Source organism: Triturus cristatus, chromosome 1_2, assembly GCF_964204655.1.
Source record: "Triturus cristatus chromosome 1_2, aTriCri1.1, whole genome shotgun sequence".
NCBI lineage: Eukaryota > Metazoa > Chordata > Amphibia > Caudata > Salamandridae > Triturus > Triturus cristatus.
In genome coordinates, this window is record NC_140580.1 from 948,249,322 (window position 1) to 948,272,966 (window position 23,645).

Genomic DNA, 23,645 nt, shown 5'->3' on the forward strand with positions numbered 1-23,645 from the left:
GACCAGGTTGAGATCTCACTGAGGCATTACAAATTGCTTTGGGAGTCTAATATGTGTTAATCCTTTTATAAAAGAAAAAGCATCACAACCAGTCATTTGGATAAAGAGGCTTGGTCAGGCGAACAGAAAAGCTAGCAAGGCTGACAAGCAACCTTTGAGAGTCGCAACTGAAAAGCCCTACTGGTCTAACAAAAGTCCACACAAAAGAACTTCATAAAGTCTAGCCTGCACAAGGGATCAATAATTAGGACTCCACAGCAGGCAACCACCTTTTCTCAGTGTCCACGGCAGATAGACTTGGTCGAAGGGGGTCTGGCAGCAAAGTATAACATCCATCATTTTGGTGGGCAGGACAAACATATTTAACTACCACCGCTCAATCTCAACATATAGCTATGTAGGTTTTGATGACTCAAGTGCAGGATGCTGCCATGTTGCTGAGACAGAATGTGCTCCCAAGGTAGAAGCCTGATCAGAAAGGAGATGCTTGACCTCAGAAGCTCCAGGTACTTTACTAATGGCCCAGTCCAGGCCAGTCAAGATCACTTGGGCACAGTCTTTTCTGATCTTCTTCAGTACCTGAGGCAGGAATGGGATTGGTGGAATGGAAGTCTTGCACGCCAGTCCAGTAAAAATGCATACAAAAATTATAAAAATTCACATAGTTGAAAATCTCCCTCCCCCAGTCTGACCATGGCAGAAGGGTCTTGCCAGAATACAGAATTTATGATAACCATCCCGCACAAACTATGCATGTCTCAGGTTTCTTGGAGCATGATGGCATTATATTTCTCGGCATAATCTAGCCTATCTACATCAACACATTTTGGGGAAATGCCAGTGATGTTCCAGCAAAGATGTTAAGGAACTGCTCCTCCCAGCTTGAACTTATTAAGAATCAGGGACGGTGGCTGGGGTTCCAGCTGCCTATCCTGCTCACCCTTCTTACATATAGGATGTTGGTGTCAGCCATGTTAAAATTTGCATGCATAAGTAAGCCAATGACATTTTGTTTTTTAGCTTAGCTGTAGACTTTGTGGATGCAAGCACTGGATCATTAGCAAGAACAACACATATGGACATGCTTTAGGTGGTAAGTAGATAACAGGAATGCTATCTCTATCAGGAGGTCTGATTTGCCCTTTTCTTGTTCACTTGTTCATTTAAGGTGTGCTGACAGTTACCTCCTTGTTCTTCATACTCTTGCGGACGGGATTCATTTTCTAATAAAAGTAACATAGCAGATCCTGGATTATTATTTTGGGTGAAGGGTGTGTGAGAGGGCCACTATTAGGACAATCAGAAGATGATGTAGCATGGTGCATACTGCAAACATGCACAGAATTGTCTTTTTCCCGGGCTGCTGTCAATTTTTTAATTTCTTTTTCGAGAGCACCAAGGAAGTCAAACAGCGGGCACATGTCAGTGCTTTATTTGTAAAAGAATAAGTGTGGGTGCCTAAAGCTCTGCTCTGGCAGGGCTATTAAAAACAGGTGCACCGAATACCAAGGCAGCGTAGTGCTGAATTAACCTCAGGCTTCTTTAATCCACTACAAAAAGCTGCTGCCCCATTATCTCACTCTTTCTGGTCCCTGTTTACTCCCTTTGTGCCTGTTTTTCCCACTTTTGCTTCCTTGGTCTTTTAACTTTGTGTGTTTTTCCCTCTCTTGCTCACTGTCAATATACAATGAGGAAAAAATAATTGCCAGTCTCCCAAAATTAGTGCCAGTGGGCCCCAATGGTAGCAATTAAGAATTGGCTCATGCAAGTCTTAATTATGACCTTTCATTTAGCCTCAGCTGCTTGACACACACACACTAAAGGCGTATCAAGATAATCTGGCTCTACCTTTTTGTGGGTGGGTCAGAATCAACAAGCTGGGGGCTATCGGAGCTAGGCATAGCCGATTTAAATGCCCTTGCCAGTACCTTACAAAAAGTATCCCAGAACCAATGTGGGTGGCCCAGCACAGCCTCATCCGGACCGGCCTGCAAACGGGCCCACTCTAGGCCCAGGCGCATCCTGTGCAGCATGATCCGCACACGTGCTTAATAGCATTCTCTGCCCGAGCAGAGTTTATGGGACTCTCTGCCCCTCTCTGCTTGTAGAATGTTTATGGAACACATAGTCCCCTGCAGAGAAGTCTGTGTCCCCCACATAGCAGGAGGCACATGCTTTACAACGCTCTGCGCCCTCCTCCTCCTGGTCCTCATGGGGCAAAGGTTGTAGCAAGGTTTAGGGTAATCCTAGTCCCCTGCAGTAAAGTCTCTGGCTGTACCATATCAAAGAAAGAGATCCCCTTCCTTTCCTCCTGCTCCAAGTCTCAGACGTCCCTACACAACACTGATCCACCGATGGCACTCTGGAGGCTCAAAGGTGACCCCCACTTATTTAGAAGCTCTTAATAATAGATTTAGCCATTTTGAAATTTATTTCAACTACATCATTTTGTAAATCTTTACGTTTTGTAGTTACCTCTAATGCATCACTCCTTTTTGCTAATGCATCCTGGAGTTGAGAAATAAGGCTTTCCTTCTCTTTCAGCTCTTCTTTAACTTTCTTAAGACACTTAAGTTCCTTAATAAGTTGTAAAAGTTCATCATCTTTTTCTTTAATTGCACCATCACGTTCCTAAACGTACAATAAAAAATAAAAATGTTACAAAAAATAACCACAGGTTAATCCAACAGAGAAAAAGACACATTACTAGAAGTTACTCCCCATACTCACTCCTATTCTCCTAATAACATGTCTTGGCAGCACACTGGGCATTCTTTTTTGCTTTTAACAAAAAAGCTCTAAAAGAGACCATGTTGAAGCACACCAGGAGGTTGAGAAGAACCAGAAGGCAGGTGTAAATGTTGTTAAGAATGCTCCACAAGCCACAAAGACAGCAAAAGGCGCAGTGCACCTGAACTGGAAACTATTTTTATTTGGAGCAATAAAGAGGGTTCATACCATTCCAGATTTAGAAAAAAAGCAAAGGTACATGAATAAAAACAACATTTGATTTCTTCAGCATACTAGATCCACATACCTGGTAACACTTTTAGCTTATAAATTATTTATCCATTCTTGAAAGATATGTCAATTTTACTGGAACAAAGACAACCTACCCAAGCACAATAATCACAAACATTATTTTCAAAATCCTGATTAGGATTATTGTGCTCACCCATTCAAACAATGTAGAGGCCAACCTTCTATTTAAGCGCTATTAAAGAGAGTGCCATACTTTGAAAATCTTTGCAGAACATTTTTATGCACTGTACATTTCTTCCATTTTAAAAATAAATAAATGTTTGTAGATTTGTGCTATACACGTAACAGTGCCACATATGGTGAAAGGTATGTCCTGTGCCATAAGTACATACAGCACAGGCTCCCAGTTATCCATACAAATATATCCCATTCATACACACACATTCATATATCCCCAAAGACCATGCTCTCACTGACACACATGGCAGCCCTGTCATAGTGCCCCTAGTCAAAGTATTTTTTTTTAAATCATTGTATCTGGCTCTATGGACATTCGGCTTAAAGTCAATGAAGCTGGGCATGGGGGTGTAGAAAGCTGTCTCTGTATATACTATACCAAAGTGAAGTATATTGTGCACAGAGTCCAGTGGATCCCCAAAGGCTTACAAAGGTAAAAGTAGATACTATCTTACTCTCTATTTGTGGTAGTGTGGGCAAGCAGTAAGGCTTTATCAGAGGGTAGTTATTTTACACACTCAGGCAAGAAATGATTTCACACACTCAAAGACTGCACTGTGAACAATTGTTTTGTATAAAAATAGTTCTTTGTTGTATTTTTATTTTTAGAACCATGCCAGTCTTCGTGCAGGTAAGTAAAGATAGTACTGTTCTGATAATGCAGTTGAATGTAGATTCAGGTAGGTCAAATGTTCAGAATCCGTTGAAATTACTTTTCAGTTACTCTGCAATTACTTTGTGATTACTTTTTAGATTACTTTTTTTACTTACTGTGATATGCCTAGATATCACACTGGGACATTACCTAAATAAAAGGTAAGTAATTTCCAACTCCACACTTAGAACTTTTTTCACAGAAAAGCAGTCTATGCAATCCTATGGGAGGAAATGAAGTTATCGGTTTAAAGGTAAGTATTTGGTTGTAGGAGTTAGGTTTCTGGGGTTAGAACCAGGGTTCCCCCAGGGTCAAGGATGCACTCAAAGAACCCCCTCAGCGGCACTAGGGGGGCCAGGTATAGAGTGCGGAGGCCCAATGTTATCAAATGGGGGATAGGGGGCCTCCGGTTGGTGGCTGCTCATGGGCATGCCACTTGGATATGGGAGCAAAGCTCCTGGGGTATAGCTCCGGGCAAAAGGAGATTCAATTTAGCACACAAGGTGCACCCACAGCGGCAATGGGGCGACCGGGTGCAGGGTGCCGATTTGGCATCGGGAGCCCCCTCTTTTCAATGGGAGTAGCCGATTTTGGTTTTTGGCTGTAAGCTCAGTCCAGGAGGTCGTCCGGGAAGAACCAACAGCTGGGCAGGTAGGTTTGAGGGCTCGGGACGTAGGTGTACCTCTGGTTCTCTTCTCAAGGGGGCATGGCGGCTGGATGCAGGGGGGCCTTTTGAGGTAGGATTTCACTTTACCGGGCCACTCGCGGTTGGGTGGGGTCTCCGTGCAGAGGCTGCAGGCGACATCGGGGAGTCCTGGAGGAGTCAGCTCAAGGTGGACTCGGACTCTGGAGCGCTGGGGGACCACGTTGGGACCGGTGAGCCACTTGGATTCGGGCAGTGGGCGACAGGTGCAGTGGTGGTTCCGGCCGTCTGGTTTCTTTGCCTTCAGCAGGCTCGGAGTCTTTGTTTGGAGATTCTTTTGAACAGAACAGCTGTTCACAGGAGATGTGGTCTTTGTTGAAGCCAGTCAGTCCTCCCAGGGGTTCTGGAGGTCGCTGGCTGAAGGACAAGGTGACTTTTGGCACAGGATCTATGGAAACTCTATACGGGCCGGTAGGGCTGGGCCCAAGTAATTTCTTCTCTGCAGTCTCCTATGCTGGGCGTCTTCATTCAGTTTTCTTCTTAGCAGGTTGCGGGAATGTCCCTTCTGGGTTCAGGGCTGCCCCCTAAATACTGCATTTAGGGGGCGTTTTTGGGGTGTTGAGCTCAGTAGCCAATAGGCTACTGACCTTAGGGTGACTACACCCTTGGTGTGCTCACCCCACTTGGGGAGAGGGCACAATCCCTAACACTGATTGGAGAGTGCCTGCCATCTGCACTGAAGAGTGGGCTTCACCTCGCCTTCCCCACCTGAGGGGTGGGGTTGGCAGAGGTGGGCACAACTTCTGTACTGTTCTCATTTTCTCGCCTGTCTTCCAGCTGAAAACGAGGGGAGACAGGAAGGGGGCCTGCTCCTGATAGCAGGAGAGGCTGCGGGCCACGTTTCGAAGGCGGCAAGGCCTTGGAAGCTCCCCTGCTATAGATGGCTCTTCCTGACCTGGGGGAGGTGTGACCACCTCTGCCCAGGAAAGGCTGCGTTTCTGGGCCCATGGAGCGCCGGCTCACACCCTGGGGGTCCAGAAACATGTCTTGTGATAGCAGGCTGGTGTCTACCGGTCAGGGAACCCACCAGAGGCTGGTCGTTTTTCAGGGGGCATCTCTAAGATGCCCTCTGACTGCATTGTATAATAAATCCCGCACGGGCATAAGTATGGGTTTATTATGCTGAGAGGTTTGCTACCAAACTTCCCAGAATTCAGTAAAGCCATTATGGTGCTGTGGAGTTCGTAATGTCAAACTCCCAGACCATTTACTCTTTATGGCTTTACGGCTCTTACAATGTCTAAGAATGGACTTAGGCACTGTAGGGGTACAGTGCTCATGCAACTGTACCCTCACCAGTGGTATAGTGCACCCAGCTAGAGTGGTGTCTTACCTTTATCATCATTCCAACGACAGAGGCTGACGGAGGCTGACGGAGGCTGACATCGGCGCTCTCTTCTTATTGTTCTCCATATCCTTGGAGTTTGTGTGAGACTGACTATGGCAGCCTCAGGCACAGCATGGGCCCCATGTGAGTAACCTTTCCCCAATATATAATTCCTCGTGGTGTGCACTTCACACTTGGGCAGTTCATTAATTGCTCAGGTGTCCCTCATTGTTAGGTCCTGAAGAGACCCCCTATTGATGGTGGGGTTGAACCGCCGTCGACAAAACTGTAAAAACGAACAATTATCCAGCCCCTACCAATGTACTAGAAGGCTGTAAATAACTATTGAACATATATGTTATGGTCGTTTTTTGTATTCTGGAAACATATTTTTATGTCACTAAATTGATATGTAGGTTCGATGTTCACTTGGGAAACCATGCACTTTTATGATTGACTTGACTAAGTATTAACATAAACAGCTAATATTTATGAATTGTCTTGTATATGATTTACTTTTTCTCTCTCTGACATCTCTTTGCCCATGTAAACTGCCATTGAGCTAAATATGCTCATATCTTACATACATTGTCCACAGGAACTGTTGTTCCCTGTTTTATATCACCTATACCATAGGCAGTGAGTTGCAGGCATGGCACACAGGTATGTGTACCATGTCGACTCTTCATTTTTCTCTGCACCAAAACATGCAGGCTGCAATGGCAGCATGTGTGTGTTAAGGTACAGGACATCTAAGGGTGGCACAATAGGTGCTGCAGCCCTGGTCACAGTGCCTTTGGTACCCATGGTACCTTTTACAAGGAACTTACATGTGGCCTGGGAGGTGCCAATTGGGGTACAAAGGTACAGTTTTGGGAAAGAACACAGTCCCTGGGATCCTATTTGGCAGGGACCCAGGGCACATCAAGTCAAAGTACATCAGATGTCTGACAAAAAGTTGGGGGGTTGCTGTAACAGAAACTCACTTTCCTACATGCGGTGTCTGGTAACAATGTACACGTTGTTTATCCTTTAGTAGCTCACAATGATTATTACTGATCAGAAGTAGCTGTCACTACAAAAAAGGCTGGAGACCCCTCGTCGAACCCCATGCAACACTTGGCAAGGCAGACAAGGATGGGTCTAGAAAAATCAAGAGGCATGCTTCACCTTTGTTCGTTGACACACCACATCCTCTTGGGAGAGGATGTGGTCCGTCGGCTAAACTGCAGACTTTGGTGCTGGAAACCAGGGTTCGAGCCTCGAGGTCGCATCCACATCCTGTGATTCTGGGCAAATCACTTAATCTCCCCGTGCCTGAATGTGTAATGTAAATACGGTGCTCATGTAAAGCGCTCCAATACCTTCGGGTCGAGTTTGCGCTATATAAATATGCAACAAAAAAAAACAAGACAACCGCCTGGGCCATCATAACCCTTTCCACTCTTTCTCCAATTTTTGTGCCATTGTATTTGATTATTGTTGTTTAAGGCTGGTGCTGCACCTTTTTGCCTCACGGCCTTTATGTCCCTTAATATCACCAGTCTCTATGTGCTCCAGTTATTTTAACATTACTTTTTGTGTTTTTTTACGTAACTTTAGAGGAGTTGTCCTTGGCCATCATATAGCGCTCCTTCAGATTCAGGCAGAGTCAAAATGGCTACTGTGGCCTATGATTCCCAGACTAGGGAACACCATTTCTTGTATTTTACTTCTTTATCTAGTTGCTATTATAATTTCCAATTTTTAATAACCACATAATCATGCTTACAGACATTTGACTCAAATCTTTTAATTTTCATGGAAATGTTTTTTCTATATTTCATTCTTTTGCCCAAATTGACCAACACCAGTTTGAGGAGTCAGACTCAAGCTCTTCTCTCAGCCTAATAACACTTAGGGCCCGATTTAGATCTTGGTGGATGGGTTATTCTGTCACAATGGTGGCGGATACCTTCCGCCGAAATATAAATCCCATAAGATATAATGAGATTTATATTTCGGCAGACGGGATATCCGTCACCTTTGTGACCGAGTAACCCGCCCACCAAGAACTAAATCAGGCCCTTACTTTGAAGGTCAGTGTCACTGACATCTGCTGGCGACATTTGGGGCAAAGCAAAACCTGATGATGTGGGGGAAAAATGTTGCAAAAATGACAGAAAAGTTCCAAAACCTGAGCAACATAGACCTGTGTCTGATATGGTGTTGAAAAGATATTGAACTGGAACAAATTACACATTCTATCAAATCTTTCCCCGCAGATCACCAGCTGAAACAAAACAACCCTTCTGGCACCACAGTAGAGGTATGCTTTAAAATTTTAGAATCCAGTATCATTACTGAGAATAGTTCAATTCTGAGGAAAGGACAATCTACTACAAAACCTGGATTATCAATCCAATGCTACAAAACCCCAAAAGTAGACAACAAACTAAATTAAAACCAATGTTCGATCACATGCTTACGTTAGAAAGCAAAACATCTAGAAAAATATGCAACTGAGCAATTAAAAGTTCATAAATAAGACACCACTAGTGCACACTAATCCGGCTGCTGGGAACGTAACAGCATTGAAACAGCATGTTAAAATATATGCATAATCATGCTGCAGATCACGAACAAAGGTGAAGCATGCCTCTTGATTTTTCTAGACCCATCCAAAGCCTTTGATAACCGTGACCACAGTGGTCTATGTCACACACTGGAAACATGGAGCATCTTCAAGGGGAAGTTTAAAAGTGGTTCAAACCATATCTTCAGACTCAAATCAGACCACCTTCGCGCACCTGAAATCCAAACCTCATTTGACACACATAGTCCTGCTGGACAATCTGGAGGACCCACGTGTCTGATATAATGGTCTGCAAACCTGGAGGAAAATATCTAAACTCACCTCCCACACGGTAGCTGTGCACCACAAAGGGTAAACTAAAGCAGCTTGGATGTTGAGGATGCAGGAGTGGAGGACTCTGTAGAGTGGTGCCCCTGGTGACATACATGATGTCTGCTTCATCCATGGCCACAAGATAACTGGGGTGACTGCTGCAGTGGTGATGTAGCCTGGCAGTGCCTATATGCCAGTCCTCTGGAGTAGCCTTGAAATGGTTGGGCAGTTGAGGACATTTTCAAGCAGGGTTGAAAGGCTCAAGGAATGCGCTGTAGCTCCGCTTTCCCTAAAGCGTTCAAGGGTAGAATCTGCCTTTTTGCCTAAGAGGCGAGACCCATCAAAGGTATGTGCTTTCGAAACACCTACCCACCCCCAGAAAAGCCAGTAGATCACATCCACGCGTGGCGGTGGAGCACTACACAGGTGCCCACCACACATCCCAAGTAGACAGTAGCATCTAGCCCTGCCTAATGACGTATTTAGCTAATCCTGGCCGTCTTGAATGGTTTGAGCTAAAGAGGCTCAAACCTCCTCCGGGACTGCAGACAAAATTTGTGGCCCATGTCCCAAAGGGCTTGCATATAAAGGACTATGAGGCAGACTGCACTGACTGGCCTCAATTTCAGACTAGCAGAACTGACATCCACTTCCTTAATGACTCAATCCTTTTTGGAGGCCTGGACCACTAAACCCTCGGGCGGTAAGAGCTGCATAAGAAAGTCAGGGTCCACCGACACCAGTCTGTGGCACCTGGTCACGTGGCTGTTCAATGGTAGGCAAGAGTAAGTGTTCACCCATGTACCCAAACAGTGTCAGTAAGTGCTTCATTAACTGGAAGTAAGGGCTTAGATGAGTCTAGCCCAGAGTGCAAAACCTCAGTGAGCCCACTTGTTTTGACTTCAGAGGGCAGCTGTAGATCTAGGACCTCAGTCGCATGTTGAATCACCACGGCAAATGATGCGCTCTTCTCCAAGGGGTAAAAGCAATACTATGCAAGGGTAGGCATTGAAACCACTGGCATTCAACAAATCTATATAAATGTAATCATGTTCATATTATGTGATCATCCCCCATCTTCTCATCATTATCAGGTTGATCAGAGCATAAGCCAAAAAGATGATGCAAGCTCTGTGGGAGACTCAGTGGCAGAAGTGTTTTATCTGAATCAGAAAGTATATGAACTAGGTGCAGTGGAGTCATAATCTGACCTCAAACGGGGTCAAGACGGATTTGGTTTGGGATTAGACACTGGTGCAGGCAAGGGCTCGACCTCCGGCAACACTGGGATTGGCACTGATGAAGAAGGAACCAGCGAAAGTCTTGCAGTCAGTGGGAAAGTCAGCACCAAAGACAGTGCAGAACCAGAGGTGGGTTCGGGAGGGGGACAGAGGTGCACCTGCCAGCAGTTACCATCCTGGAGGCCCCAGGCAAATCATTGGTGCCCAAAATTGAGCCAGCGGGGTCAGAAGAGAGCCACAAAAAAGCAGCGTAGCTTCTTTAAGGCCCCAATCTGCTGCAGCATTGCTGATGGCCCTGAAAATTCAGGGTGCAACAGGACCAGCTGACTTATCAGCTCCATGATCAGAAGTGAAATCCGTAACACTGTTGCGACTCCTCTCTAGACAAAGTGGTGCAATGGGGCTGAAACCTGCTTCGACTTCTTATGCTAGTTTGCACTCTCAGGAGATCCACTAGAGAGCGAAAACAAGTCTGTGCCCTTGACTTGGAGTGGAAGCGGCACTTACTCAGGGTCCGTGACTTCTTTCGGTGTTCGGCAATATTCATCTTCACTTCACAGTCTCAGAATGCCTTCAGGTGCATGAATAAACAACACATTTGCTAGTACTGCCAATATTTGAACCTCAGATCAACTTGTGAGGACACATTTTGAAGAACAACAAAATGTGTAAGAGACTTTTCTTTTTTCGACATAATCAATCAATTTAATTATATCAAAAAAGCTTTATCATCCTTCCATAATACAAAGTTCAAAAGAAGGTTACAACTAACATAAATGGGACATAATTCACACAGTGAACATTACACCTTTCAATCATACATTTCAACCATTCTAAACAACACACTCTTCTGTGCTCCAAACATACTGGTACCGACACAACATTCACACAATTCTGTCACTCTTCTGGGAAAGCATAAACACTTGATAAGCTATTTCCTAAGACCACAGAGAGTATCGTTGAAAAAGTAACTCTCAGTATTGTTTCTTTTTAACCAATTCCAAATTCTTGTGGTCGCACAAAAAGGTCTACGCGTTTCGAGACCCCTTAGGAAGGAGCCGGTTTACTTAGTCATGCTTTGTTTTTTGAATCTGAATCAATCGCCATTCGTATCAAGCCATAGCTTATCAAGTGTTTATGCTTTCCCAGAAGAGTGACAGAATTGTGTGAATGTTGTGTCGGTACCAGTATGTTTGGAGCACAGAAGAGTGTGTTGTTTAGAATGGTTGAAATGTATGATTGAAAGGTGTAATGTTCACTGTGTGAATTATGTCCCATTTATGTTAGTTGTAACCTTCTTTTGAACTTTGTATTATGGAAGGATGATAAAGCTTTTTTGATATAATTAAAATAATTGATTAAGTCGAAAAAAGAAAAGTCTCTTACACATTTTGTTGTTCTTCAAAATGTGTCCTCACAAGTTGATCTGAGGTTCAAATATTGGCAGTACTAGCAAATTTGTTGTTTATTCTTTAAGGGCTCGGCTTTGCTGCTCTTGGCCTACCTCCAATTCTTGGTTTGGGTTCAGGTGCATGAAGGCACAATCTTTGCACAAATGAGTCGTTCCTCAAGTCAAAAAACCAGAGGCACACCTTGTGCAGGTCCATCACCAACATCTGCTTCCAGTAGTCAAGGCACAGTCTGAGCACTACAGTCTTCGGAGGAGATATTGCTCCCATGCACACTGGAAAATAATTTTAGAGGAATTCATCAATCAAAACAAAGGGGCGGAGCTCTGGATCAGCTTTCGAAGGCACAGAAAGAAAGGAAAAGACGTCAGCGCATGGGGATGGCACTTATATGAAGCTCAACTCCATCAATTCAGGGGCAGAATAAGGACAACACAAAGCTGCATGAAGACCCCTAGCAAGGTGCGGGAGCACTACTATGAATCTTTTGGGCTCCATTCTGGCACTTTGGGAATATTCTGAAGGTGAGGAATCTCTGGTTATTAGGATCAGAATATTCATATCAGGAAGGCATAATTTACAGCCGTCTGGTGTGTCAACTATGCTATTTGCCCCGTTCCTTACAAAAGGATGCCAGATAATAGGACACATTATGGAGGACTCGCAGGCCAAACAGTAGTAATTTTTTACTTTTTTTTTTAATCTACAGAGGACTTAGTACATATTACTTATTTTTAAAGCAATTTTGGCACAACTTCAACCTGCCTCTCAAAACCAATCATTACCCTCACTCCCTATGTTCAGCCAACAATCACCCCTCCCCCCACTTCATCCAAGATAAAATCAATCAAATGTCTGGATCCTCTTCTCAAGAATGCTCTGCTACTCCAGCTCTGATCCATCCATCCCTTTTGAGTGTAAGTGAAAATTCTGGATTCTGGTTCTGGAATGATCTGGCAACAGGAACAATATGTCTACAACTGTAAATACAAAAAGGATTTCAAATATGTCTTGAAATGGCATCACCCCGAAGCCTGCCACCAGTTCTTAACCACTATCATTGTATATACGTAGAGGTGAGTGAAAATCACATCTTAGCACGTTAAGCCATTATTAATGTTTCTCATTTCAGGGTGCACTGGCCAGAGGGGCATGACCTCGCAACTGTGTGATGATAGTTGGCTTTAAAGTAGCATCATTTTCTTCAACGAAAATCCCAATTGCCATATTAAAGCCTAGATTATATTAAATAGGTAAATGTTACCTATTTATAATCCTAGTTCTACATCGGAAGATTCTTTGTTGAAATTATAAACATTCGAATTGTCCAAGCCACACTCAGGATCCTGGAACACTTTTCTACCATACGCATAACAATTACAATAAATGATAAAAATCTTACAAATTTAAAAGCCTAAACCATGCTCTGCATTTTGATAATGCTCTAAACTATACCCACTCTTGACCTCCTGTTGGTAACACCCTGGTTAGTATTCTAATAGTGCCGTCATCATCTTGTCTTCTTCCCACTACACATTCTCTGCTGGTGTCAAATGCCAATAAAATGGGTTAGTTAAAAAAGAAATCGCTTTACGCCCCAGATGCTGCAAGGAGGTTTTATGTATAAGCTCGAAAGGGGTTGACAACAATTTTGATAGAACCACAATGAGCTTCTAAAGAGGCAAGAGTTTTCCAATCGGAGATAACACTTTTTTCAATCCTTCTAGAAAACCCTTAATGACTAGAATCATGAAAAACAGCAACCTTCTAACCACAGTAGTAGGTCAAGGCTTGGCCAGCAGCGGCATGTATGGCAGCACCACTTTTTCTAGCAGGATACAAGAAAAATGCACTTTTGCGTCACCTTACATTTCCTTTTAAGAGCACATGTGGCTCTTGAAGGTTTCTTTGCTTCTTTAACAATGTCCATATAGTATTTGGGCAGACATAAATGTCCATATTGAATGCATTAAGGAGCTATGCTGCCAAAGTCAATGATGTCAGATTTTGATCTATTAATGTCCAGACACTAGGATTGGGTTTGCACAGCAGCCTCGTGTCAAGAACTGAAGTAAATCAGTGTACCACTTTTGCCCTTGAAATTCCAGTGCAATCAAGACTACCTTGATTTTTATCTCTCTGGGTCTCAGCTGACTGGTTGGGATTCAAGGAATCCAGGGGAAGGGTACAAGAAACTTGCTGAGAAGGCCATGACCGCCTGGAATTTGCTGTTTTCTTTGTTGAGGCAATACACTGTGAAAGTATTTTCATTTGAATTAGAATGTTGTTTGTAGTCAGAGAAGGAAAGAAGAACAGAAGGGCAAGAGCTCCAATAGTTTAATAAGGCAATGTGGCTCCTTCTGTGACTAGACACCCTATACTGTTAGACTGTCCAAGTGCGCTCCACAGCCAGTCAATAATGCATCCATCGCTACCTACCTAGGAGATTCTGATATTAATGGACTCCCATAAGGGGATAGCGCCAATCACTCCACCAAGTTAGAGACAGTCGGACATCTTTGGGTAGATGAACCCAGTCATCCCAAGAACCTTCCTTTTTCTTTCACCAATCATGCAGACTTTGTCGGAGTGGGTGTACGTCAATGCAGCATTCAGGATTATGAATTTGCAAAAGGTTATGGACCCCAGCAGAGAATAGATTTGCTTTGTAGCAGAATTGTGTATCATGTGGAGCTGAAACACTTCATTTAAAGAGCATGAAGAACACACGTCTCCTTGGATGGTCCCTAGAGTTGCACCAAAGTTGAATCTAAGTGAGTTGCAGAAACTACTGAGGAATTTCAAAGTTATTTGAAAAGAGTTTCCCGCTTTTTGAAGATTGTCCGCATTGATTATTCGAAAGACTAGGTAGTGATATATGCACTTTTCCCTAAGATGAATCTTAATGACCACCACACATCTCAATAAAATTCTTGGATCTCTATTGGCAACCAGTTAGGTCCACTACAAATCTCAGGACCGTTCTTTGACTGTAGCAGAAGGAATGTGAAAATATGCATAAAGTAATCCCAGAGCACAAATCCAATCTCTTTTCTTGTGGCAAGTATACAGGAGTCGTGACCAAACATTATCACAATGAAGACTTCAGAATTAACTGAATCAAAGAGAATCTATCGCATGAAAATGCGACAGATCTTAAAACTCCCGATCTCCAATGAGCGCAACGCGAAAATACAAGATATAAAGAAAGAATTTAAGAATAGGAATTTACAGATAAAGCGGGATAGTGTGAACACTGCCTATGCTAAATTATACCATGCTATATCGACTAAGAATGAGCGCGCATTCTGGTCCCTGGTGGGACACGGCACAAATTCATATAAACAGCCAGACAACTTATTTATCCCAAGCAATAAGTGGGAAAATCACATCAAAGCTTTATACAAATCATCTGTAACATGTAAATATACGACATCTAAAGCTGATGGAACATTTGCAGAAATAACAGAAGAAGAAATTGTGGAACTAATAACGAGTGCTCGCTCATCTAAGGCAGCAGGACCAAATGGTATCCCTATAAACTTGATAAAGTTAAACATAACCTTTTGGAGTGCAATGCTAAAACAGCTGTTTTCCCAGGTAATCAAATATGGAATAATACCTTCTTCCTGGAAAGGAGCGATTGTTCATCCAATTAATAAGCGAGGCCCTAAAGATGATCCGTCCAGCTACAGACTAATAGCATTGTTGGATTTTTAAGAGAAACTTTTTGCAAAACACCTTCAAAATAAACTTCATGGGCCGAGGAAAAATCATTAATACCAATAACTCAAACCGGATTTCGCTCAGGGTGTTTGACACTTGATAATATCGCTTCATTCGCCTTATTAGGAAAAAAGGCAAGCATGCAGAAGATAATGCTATAAGCCTGTTTGTGGATTATTCCACAGCATTTGGTAAGGTTAACCGGCAAAGGCTGTGGAGTAAATTAACAGCATGGGAGATTGATATTAATCTTCTGAATTTTATTATTTGTCTGCATTCGGAAACATGGCTTAGGGTGAAATTGGCTAATAATAATACATTATCACCAAAAATGGATACCACAAATGGTCTTAAGCAAGGCTGTGTCCTTGCACCGCTGTTATTTTCCTTGTATATCGCAGATATAGATTTGATGCTAAGTTCAGATATGGGCCTGTCACATAAACTAGGAGGCAGAAAGATACCATATCTAGCATATGCGGATGATATAGTAATCTTGACCCTAACTCCAAAGGGACTCCAGTATCAACGGAATCAATTACATACATATAATACAGTGAATGGTTTGATAGCCAACTTGTCGAAGACAAAAATTGTGACGTTTGGACAGTCCATACAATCTAAGTGGACCTTAGGAGAAAATTTAATTGAGGTAGTGGAACAATATAATTATTTAGGCGTAACCTTTGACAAAAAGTTATCATGGTTAAACCCTAAGGTTAATAAGAATGCAAAATCATTAGCTATTACTAAATCAATCTTGAGATTCATGAAAATGTTCGGAGGAAATGCCATTATTCCATCACTTAAAGCACTACAAATGAAAATAATTCCGTATTTTCTATATGCATCTCCTGTTATGGACAAGAAAGCCATTCTTAAACTTGAGAAATGTTTTATGAAAGGTGTATGCACCTTACTTCATTTAAGACAGGCAACTCCGCATTGTACGATAAGATTGGAATTTGGTTTAAAATCGCTGGAAACGTTGCATAAGAGAAGTTGTGTTAACTATATTATTGATTGTGCTAAGGCTGATTCGTGCACACTGAAACATCTAATATTTGAAGGACTCCGGAGCAAAAAAGTCAGAGATTTGCAACTATATAGTATAATGATGGAAATAGGATCTTGTGATCTGCCTGATATACAAGAGATGGGGCGAATGACCAGGGATGTGCCTAAAAACTTAATACGTAATACACTAATGACAAAGAAGTGGAATTTAGATCTTCTACAAGCTGGGAAATATAAACATACGGATTTAGTAATTGATACTTATACCTTACAGGCTCAAGAATACTTGGGATGGAAATTGTTCAGTTACATAAAATGGAAATACTTACGGTTTAGACAATTTTATATTCCGATTGGGGAGTTTGAAGGGACTTGGAACCAGGCACTTAAAGGTATACAAGTATGCCGGCTTTGTGGAATCGGTAAAGAAACTCTTGAACATTTAATATGCATCTGCCCGAAGCTGTTGCCCATACGGAGGACATACTTACGCCCCTTGTTTAATAATGTGAAAATAAAAACAACTGCAGAGGCTGTACGCTATTGTTTCAGGCTCAAAGAGGACAGTGCAATTATAAGGCGGTTCAGTTTTTAGAACATGTCTATAAAACATTAACTGCTTAGACTGCTTTTAATTTATGGATATATATATGGTATCATGAATTATGTATGTTCTTTTATATTATGTTTAATCATGGAAATTATTTTATCTCAATGTTTGCGTTTTCACTTTTATTGTAATCAAATGATTAATACAATAAAGTATTTTAAACACAATCTCTTTTCTTTAATTGTATAAAAAATGACATACCATCATGCAGAATCATTCTTTCTTGATTTATTTGTTGGCTTGTGTGAAATCCAAGTTTGGCCTAAAATCCTTGCGTGGGTTTCTTTTCTCCCACAAAAAATACATAGATTCATTTTCCTTTCACAATGGTGTTACGCACTCTATGATTTCTTTTATTTGTTTTACAAGTACTTGTTCAGCTTTATTCCTTATAAAGTGAAGTTGATACTTTGGGGTATTTTTCAGAGGAACTGAGGAGCAAGTGCATTGAAATGTAGAGCACAACAATTTTGCATAATTTTCAGCACACATCTGTACTTAGGCATGCTTTGCCACTCTTCGGTATGGTTTGCCACTCTTAGGTATGGTTTGTAATAATTCCATATACGAGAATGGCACAGAGAAAGGAAGAAGTGGAGAAGTGATTGGTGGAAGCTGCCATGGGATTTACTACTCAATTCTGGTTGATGTTGCTTGAACTCTGTTGTCTGAAGGATCAGCGCGGTTGATATTGTTGTCTTTTTGAGACTGTTGCTGCTGATGTTGCGGCATAAGACCTCTGGTAGCTACCTTCATGTCTATTCTTAGACCGGCTGCCTGAAAACGTGTACATTGTTTCCCACATGGATACGTTATAATGGCCTGAGTGGATGCATTGGCCATTTTCTGAGTTTTAGAGTTGTTGCACCAGTCCCGCCCTAAGATGTTCAGATGTTTGCTCTCCAAGTCGGGTCGCACTGCAGTTTACCGAGCCAAAGTATGCCTTTCCCTCAATGCTAAAACAATTAGCGAATCAATTACAGATTCCGATTTATGATTTATAGGGAGATATGTTAGGCCCTGCTCCCAGTGCCTTATATTTAATAAGCAAGGTGCTGCTGCCTATGTGGTTAAAGCAAAACCAAAGGGGATGATGGACGGAGTGTTGAACATTGCAAGCACTCACCCCCAGTCAACTGATCTGGGTTTAAACCATCATCATTCTTTAGCTCACTCCGCCACCCCAGTCCAGACATGGCCATATGCAAATCAGTCTGACCCTGTGCCTCATGGGAACAGTCCAGCCCGAACTGCCAAGCCAGGTCTGCCTATGTGGTTAAGGTATAAGAAACTTTATTTCTGCAATCTCTATGAAGTCTGGGAATAGCGGCAGGATGCACTGTTTGTTGTAAAGACTCCATATTGACCAAGACTGTAGTATGTGGTGCTTGGAGCGGGATATTCAGTTTGTTGCTACACGTACCAACATTGCCTTGAAGGTGTTAATGTCGTCTATCTGTGATATTCTAGACACAAGTCGAGAAAAGAGTAGCATAAGAAGTGTTTTGTACTAGGTACCATCATCTGAATATCATGAACGAAAAGGAGCTGTTGTTCTCCTCTTCTGAGGTGATTGATCTTGTGGTATGTCATAAACTGGTGCAAGCAGAATAGGACCTGTTAAAGATGACATAAGTTCAAGCACGGGTCCATTAGAGATGATGGTGGTGACGGTTGTGGTGCAGGTGAAGAAGAGATAATGTTACTGGGCACCACAATAGCCCTAGACATATAGGAAAAAGTGGTGTTTGCACTGTATTATCATTCAGGAACCCAGAGTTCTCGGATGAGATAGAGAAGCTGTTAGAAAGGGAGAGATTGATGGCAATTGCCTTAATATCCAACTGCTGTTCTTCGTTCTTGAGGTTCTCACCATCAACATTAGGAGTCTTGAGGTGGCATGCCTTGACTGCGAACAACATTATATCTTTAATGCAGATGGTGTCCTCAACACTGAGTGGTAGGCAGACATCATAAACCATGACGTGTTCTATTTTAACGTGTGCAAATGCAAAAACAACAGTTGATGGACAGAATGCAGAACAATGTCATACATTCACCCCAGTACAGAGATCTGGACCTAAACCCATCCTTTTTTTGCTCACCATGCCACCCCAGTTTAGACCTGGCCATATGCAAATCAGTCTTGACCCTGTGCCTCATGGGAACAGTCCAGCCCGAATTGCCAAGCCAGGTCCTACCTGGACCGGAAACAAGCATCCTAGGACCGGTTTCGGGGTTTCACCCCTCTTCAGCCAGGATAGCTTGATTCCAGTGGCATGGAGAGCACGGGACTCACGTCTGAGCATACCCGTCCCACTTGGGGTGACAAATGCAAAAACAACAGTTGATGGACAAAATGCAGAACAATGTCATACATTCACCCCAGTACAGAGATCCGGACCTAAACCCATCGTTTTTTTGCTCACCGTGCCACCCCAGTTTAGACCTGGCCATATGCAAATCAGTCTTGACCCTGTGCCTCATGGGAACAGTCTAGCCCGAATTGCCAAGCCAGGTCCTCCCTGGACCGGAAACAAGCATCCTAGGACCGGTTTCGGGGTTTCACCCCTCTTCAGCCAGGATAGCTTGATTCCAGTGGCAAAAACAACAGTTGATGGACAGAATGCAGAACAATGTCATACATTCACCCTGACATTGTTCTGCATTCTGTCCATCAATTGTTGTTTTTGCATTTGTTACCCCGAGTTGGACGGGTATGCTCAGACGTGAGTCCCGTGCTCTCCATGCCACTGGAATCAAGCTATCCTGGCTGAAGAGGGGTGAAACCCCGAAACCGGTCCTAGGATGCTTGTTTCCAGTCCAGGGAGGATCTGGCTTGGCAGTTCGGGCTGGACTGTTCCCATGAGGCACAGGGTCAAGACTGATTTGCATATGGCTGGGTTCAAACTGGAATGACACGGTGAGCAAAAAAACGAGGATTTAGGCCCAGATCTCTGTATTGGGGTGAATGTATGACATTGTTCTGCATTCTGTCCATCAATTGTTGTTTTTGCTATTTTAACGGGGAGCACGTAGACAATGCCTCTGTCCCAGATTGTTTCTCAGACTTGGACTTTGATAGTGCCCTCTATCTCGACCAGGCAAAATGCCTGTGATTAGAGAGGCAATGCTTCTTGTGATTATTCTTCTCCTGGGATCTCCCTCCTGGGTACCTTTATAAGTGAGACCTCTGACACAACCTAGGGCAGGGGGTGGGGGGGAATGATTCGGCACTTCCACTATCAACTCTTTTGCACTACTTTCCCTCCCTTATTTTCGGACTCCTCGGATTTTCCTTCAGACTTCCTTTCAGGTGGATAACCTCAGGCTCTTTTAGAGTCCTTCCTGGCATATTTAGGCAAAAACGACATTGCTGCACAGTGTGAGCATTGGGGAGGCAAACCACAAAACGTATGTGAGGATAATTTGCTCCTTTCCTTCTCCCAAAACTGGGGCACTTGACAAGCAGAGAAGTTATAACTGCCAAAGTCTCTCCAGAAAATATGGAAAAAGGAGGAAACCTCAAACACTTTCAGCCAAACAACATTCAGATCTAAGGAAGATGTTGAGTGAAGACCAGAAACAAATGGTGGGAAAAAAGACAGCTTAAATCAAATGAAAGGGTTTAGCACCCCAATAAGTGTTTCAGGAAACCTTTCTCAACAGCTGAGAAAAGAACTAGTGCTCCAAGGCAATTGCCAGTACAAGTTATGATGGGATAACAAAGCTAATGGCTCCATAAAGGGGCAGTGCCCTACAAAGATCATACTTTCTGGCTGGCATTTCCTTTATTTAAGATTTATTTTTACGGTGCCTAAGGCAACAAATTGGTAGTTTTGCTGCAAGGTTGTTTTATGTATAGTATTTTCCACTTGCACTTAATTTTAAAAGATGAAAAAAAACAACAGAAATTTGGAAAACTCAGCCTTAGATAGGTTGCAGTGCGCGGTTATGCATTTAAATTGGTAAGAGTTCAATAATTTATTGTGTAACTATCACATATATGGTAAAAAAAAGTGTTCCGGGATCCCACACGTACACAACACAATTCTAATGTTCATGGCCATCATTAAGATCCTGTGATGCAGAACTTTATGAATTAGTCATCATTTTAGCTTAAAGAGTGATAGTATGTAATCATTCCTAAGGGCAGTGTGGTTCCATTTGTGACCACATTTGTGTATGCATGGGCACGATAATTTGCATGGGATACTAGTGGTTGGTTTCTTGACTTCCTGACACTTTGCTAATACCCAGCATATACTTAACTGTAATTTCTGGCTGTTCCTCCCAGGAAGGAATATGAAATCCGCTTAGGCTAAGAAGGTTCTGGTAGAATCCCCAAGGTTCAGTTTTGAGAATGCCAATCCGGTTGAATGTTTGTGGTATCAGAATTCATCTGTGTGAACATATGGTGATAAAGTCAATGAGTTCCATTAACGAAAGATTAAGAATTATCCCAACTTATTTTGTGCAGTGAATGTAGGTGACATTGGCTGACAAGATTCACATGATTATTTTCTTGATATTTTCATCACTGGAATTGCTGTGAGATAGATGCTCTTGAGGTTTCAAAGTAAAGCTTTTACAGCATAATTCTCACCTGTGTGTCTTTAAGAGAAACAGGGCGTTTGCCTAAAATCAAAAAGGAATACTAAGCATGTTCTTCAGGGAGCATAAAGTGACGTAGGTCTCGCACCAGCAAAAGAAGGAATTTGGCCAAAACCTTCACCCAGTTTGGTGATCAATGGGCAAGAGGAGATCCTTACTTTCGTATATAAAAGTAAAGCTTAGTGTGAGAACTGTGAAATGTATCATTCTCCACGATACAGCACGAGAAAAAGACAAGGAGATAATGCAAATTTTCTAAACATAATTTATGTGGATTTTCTGAACATCACTGGAGAAAAACAGCATACGGTCTACATACTAGTTCATAAACAATGTTTAGAATTCTAAAACAGTGATTGTTATTTGAATACTACTGTTAAGCACTTACATTGATAGTTGCCTTTCTAATGGCAAGTTGATTGTTGAGATGCTCCAATTCTTGTTTGTTTGTTTGTATGTTACAAAGCAACTGATCAATCCTTTCTTCTTTTTCACCATTCACACTGCTATCTAATGCTTCCTAAATATAATACAAGTAGAAATTATATTTTTAATATGAAATTCTAAACAAATATACAGTACATGGTGAAAAGAAAGAAATTTACATTTAATTACATTATTATAAATCCAATCCAAGTTATTATAAATTCAAAACGCTAACATAAAAGCTACACTCTTTCTCTTAGGCACAGATGGGGAGCTTATCAAATTGTACTCTAGTGCTTCATCAAGATAATACAGCATGTGTTCAATTTGGCATAAATATAATTGTAGATCACTTTCCAGTGAAGTGAAAAGAATACTACATCCATGACTTGCCTCTGGCTCCTCAAAATTAATTGGTACATAAACGAGATTTATTCTACACTTCTCTGCAGCAAGTCAAATATCCCAGGGGTAGATGGCATTATAACCCCAATCTTTGCAGGCAATGTTGATCTAGTGGGCAGCTGCAAAGTCATCATACATTTTTAAAGAATTTGTCTGGTCGAAGACCTAAACATTACGATGAATGTGATCATTGTGGTCAAGAAATACACCCATTCAAGATCTTTGCTTTATGAAATGGCCATGTTGAAAATGACAATCAGTATGCTTATCGAGGGATCAGTCTATTTGTCAAGGCACAAGTAAATACGGAAATTCTATACGAGTCAGATCTCAGTCAAACAAAGCTTCCGCTACAGGATTAAACTTTATCCTAATAATTTTGAGATGGAGGGAAAAACTTTTAAAACTATGGAGAGGAAGTACAGGCCCATGAGATGGGAAGTACACCTCATGTTGTAGATATATTTATGAGATTTGTGGATGCCCTGCAGGGAACAAGCAAAGCAGCAACAAATGAATTTGAATGAGGTGCACCTAGAGTTTAGACACATTACATACAGTAACATGCATTGGCATAGCCAATAGGTCTCGCCTTTGGGACATTATAAGTGTTTAGTCATGCAACGGTTGATGTTGTTGCAACAAGGATATTGTGCTGCATAACTAAATACTTATAAGGTCACAAAAGCGAGACCTATTGGCTATGCCAATGCTGGTTATCTTTTTGAGAAGGGTAAAATGAGGACACGATTGTATCTTAAGAATATCCAGCCGAGTATCAGTTAACGTAGGCTCCCAAAAGGATGTCTCTTTGTTTTCATAAACACAAATACATGAAATAATCCACTCTATAGAAGGTGGTAAAAATTAACCATTCAAGGGGCATCCACTGAATGATGTCACATTGTTTACAACCCAAGGAGACATCATCAAACAAAGGGACATCTTGATCCTTGCTGGTGATGGTTGATGATGCAAGGTTGGGTAAGGGCCTAGATGTTCTTATCTGTCGGATGCGCAACGGGGAGCTCTGAATCCATTCCTAATGCTTCCTTTGCATCCTTATTCCTGTGTCCCCAGCATTTAGAGTAGAAAAAGTAAAATCATAACTACCAAAGGGACTAGGTAAAACTCAGAAGGGTGCATTTGTGCCACTGGACAAAGGACACAATGAAAGTGGCCGGGAGAAGGTAATTCTGCCACACAGGATGTAGGTCCTGCCAGTGGGTCGTAGCAGCAGGAAACCGGAGAGCCCGGATCTAACAGGAACAGATAACAGATTACTTGCATCACTTCTTTTCGTCTGCTTCTGCTACGTAAGGCAGGAGGTGCCAAATGTAGTTGCAGGTGACTAGGGTCGGCTGGTCTATAGGGCCGTCTGGGAGTACCAGAAGGGCTGGTCTGAC

At 42.3% G+C, this 23,645-nt stretch overlaps 1 protein-coding gene across 1 annotated transcript in view; it reads right to left on the bottom strand.

Moving 5' to 3' along the window:
- CDK5RAP2 (CDK5 regulatory subunit associated protein 2) overlaps positions 1 to 23,645 on the bottom strand; it is a 723,544-nt gene that overhangs the window by 487,931 nt on the left and 211,968 nt on the right. Inside the window, exons 15-16 of the mRNA XM_085609970.1 lie at positions 21,797 to 21,928; positions 2,476 to 2,631 (exon numbers count right to left, since the gene is read on the bottom strand). Coding sequence (XP_085466096.1) covers positions 2,476 to 2,631; positions 21,797 to 21,928 — 288 coding nt within the window. The remainder of the gene's footprint in view (positions 1 to 2,475; positions 2,632 to 21,796; positions 21,929 to 23,645) is intronic.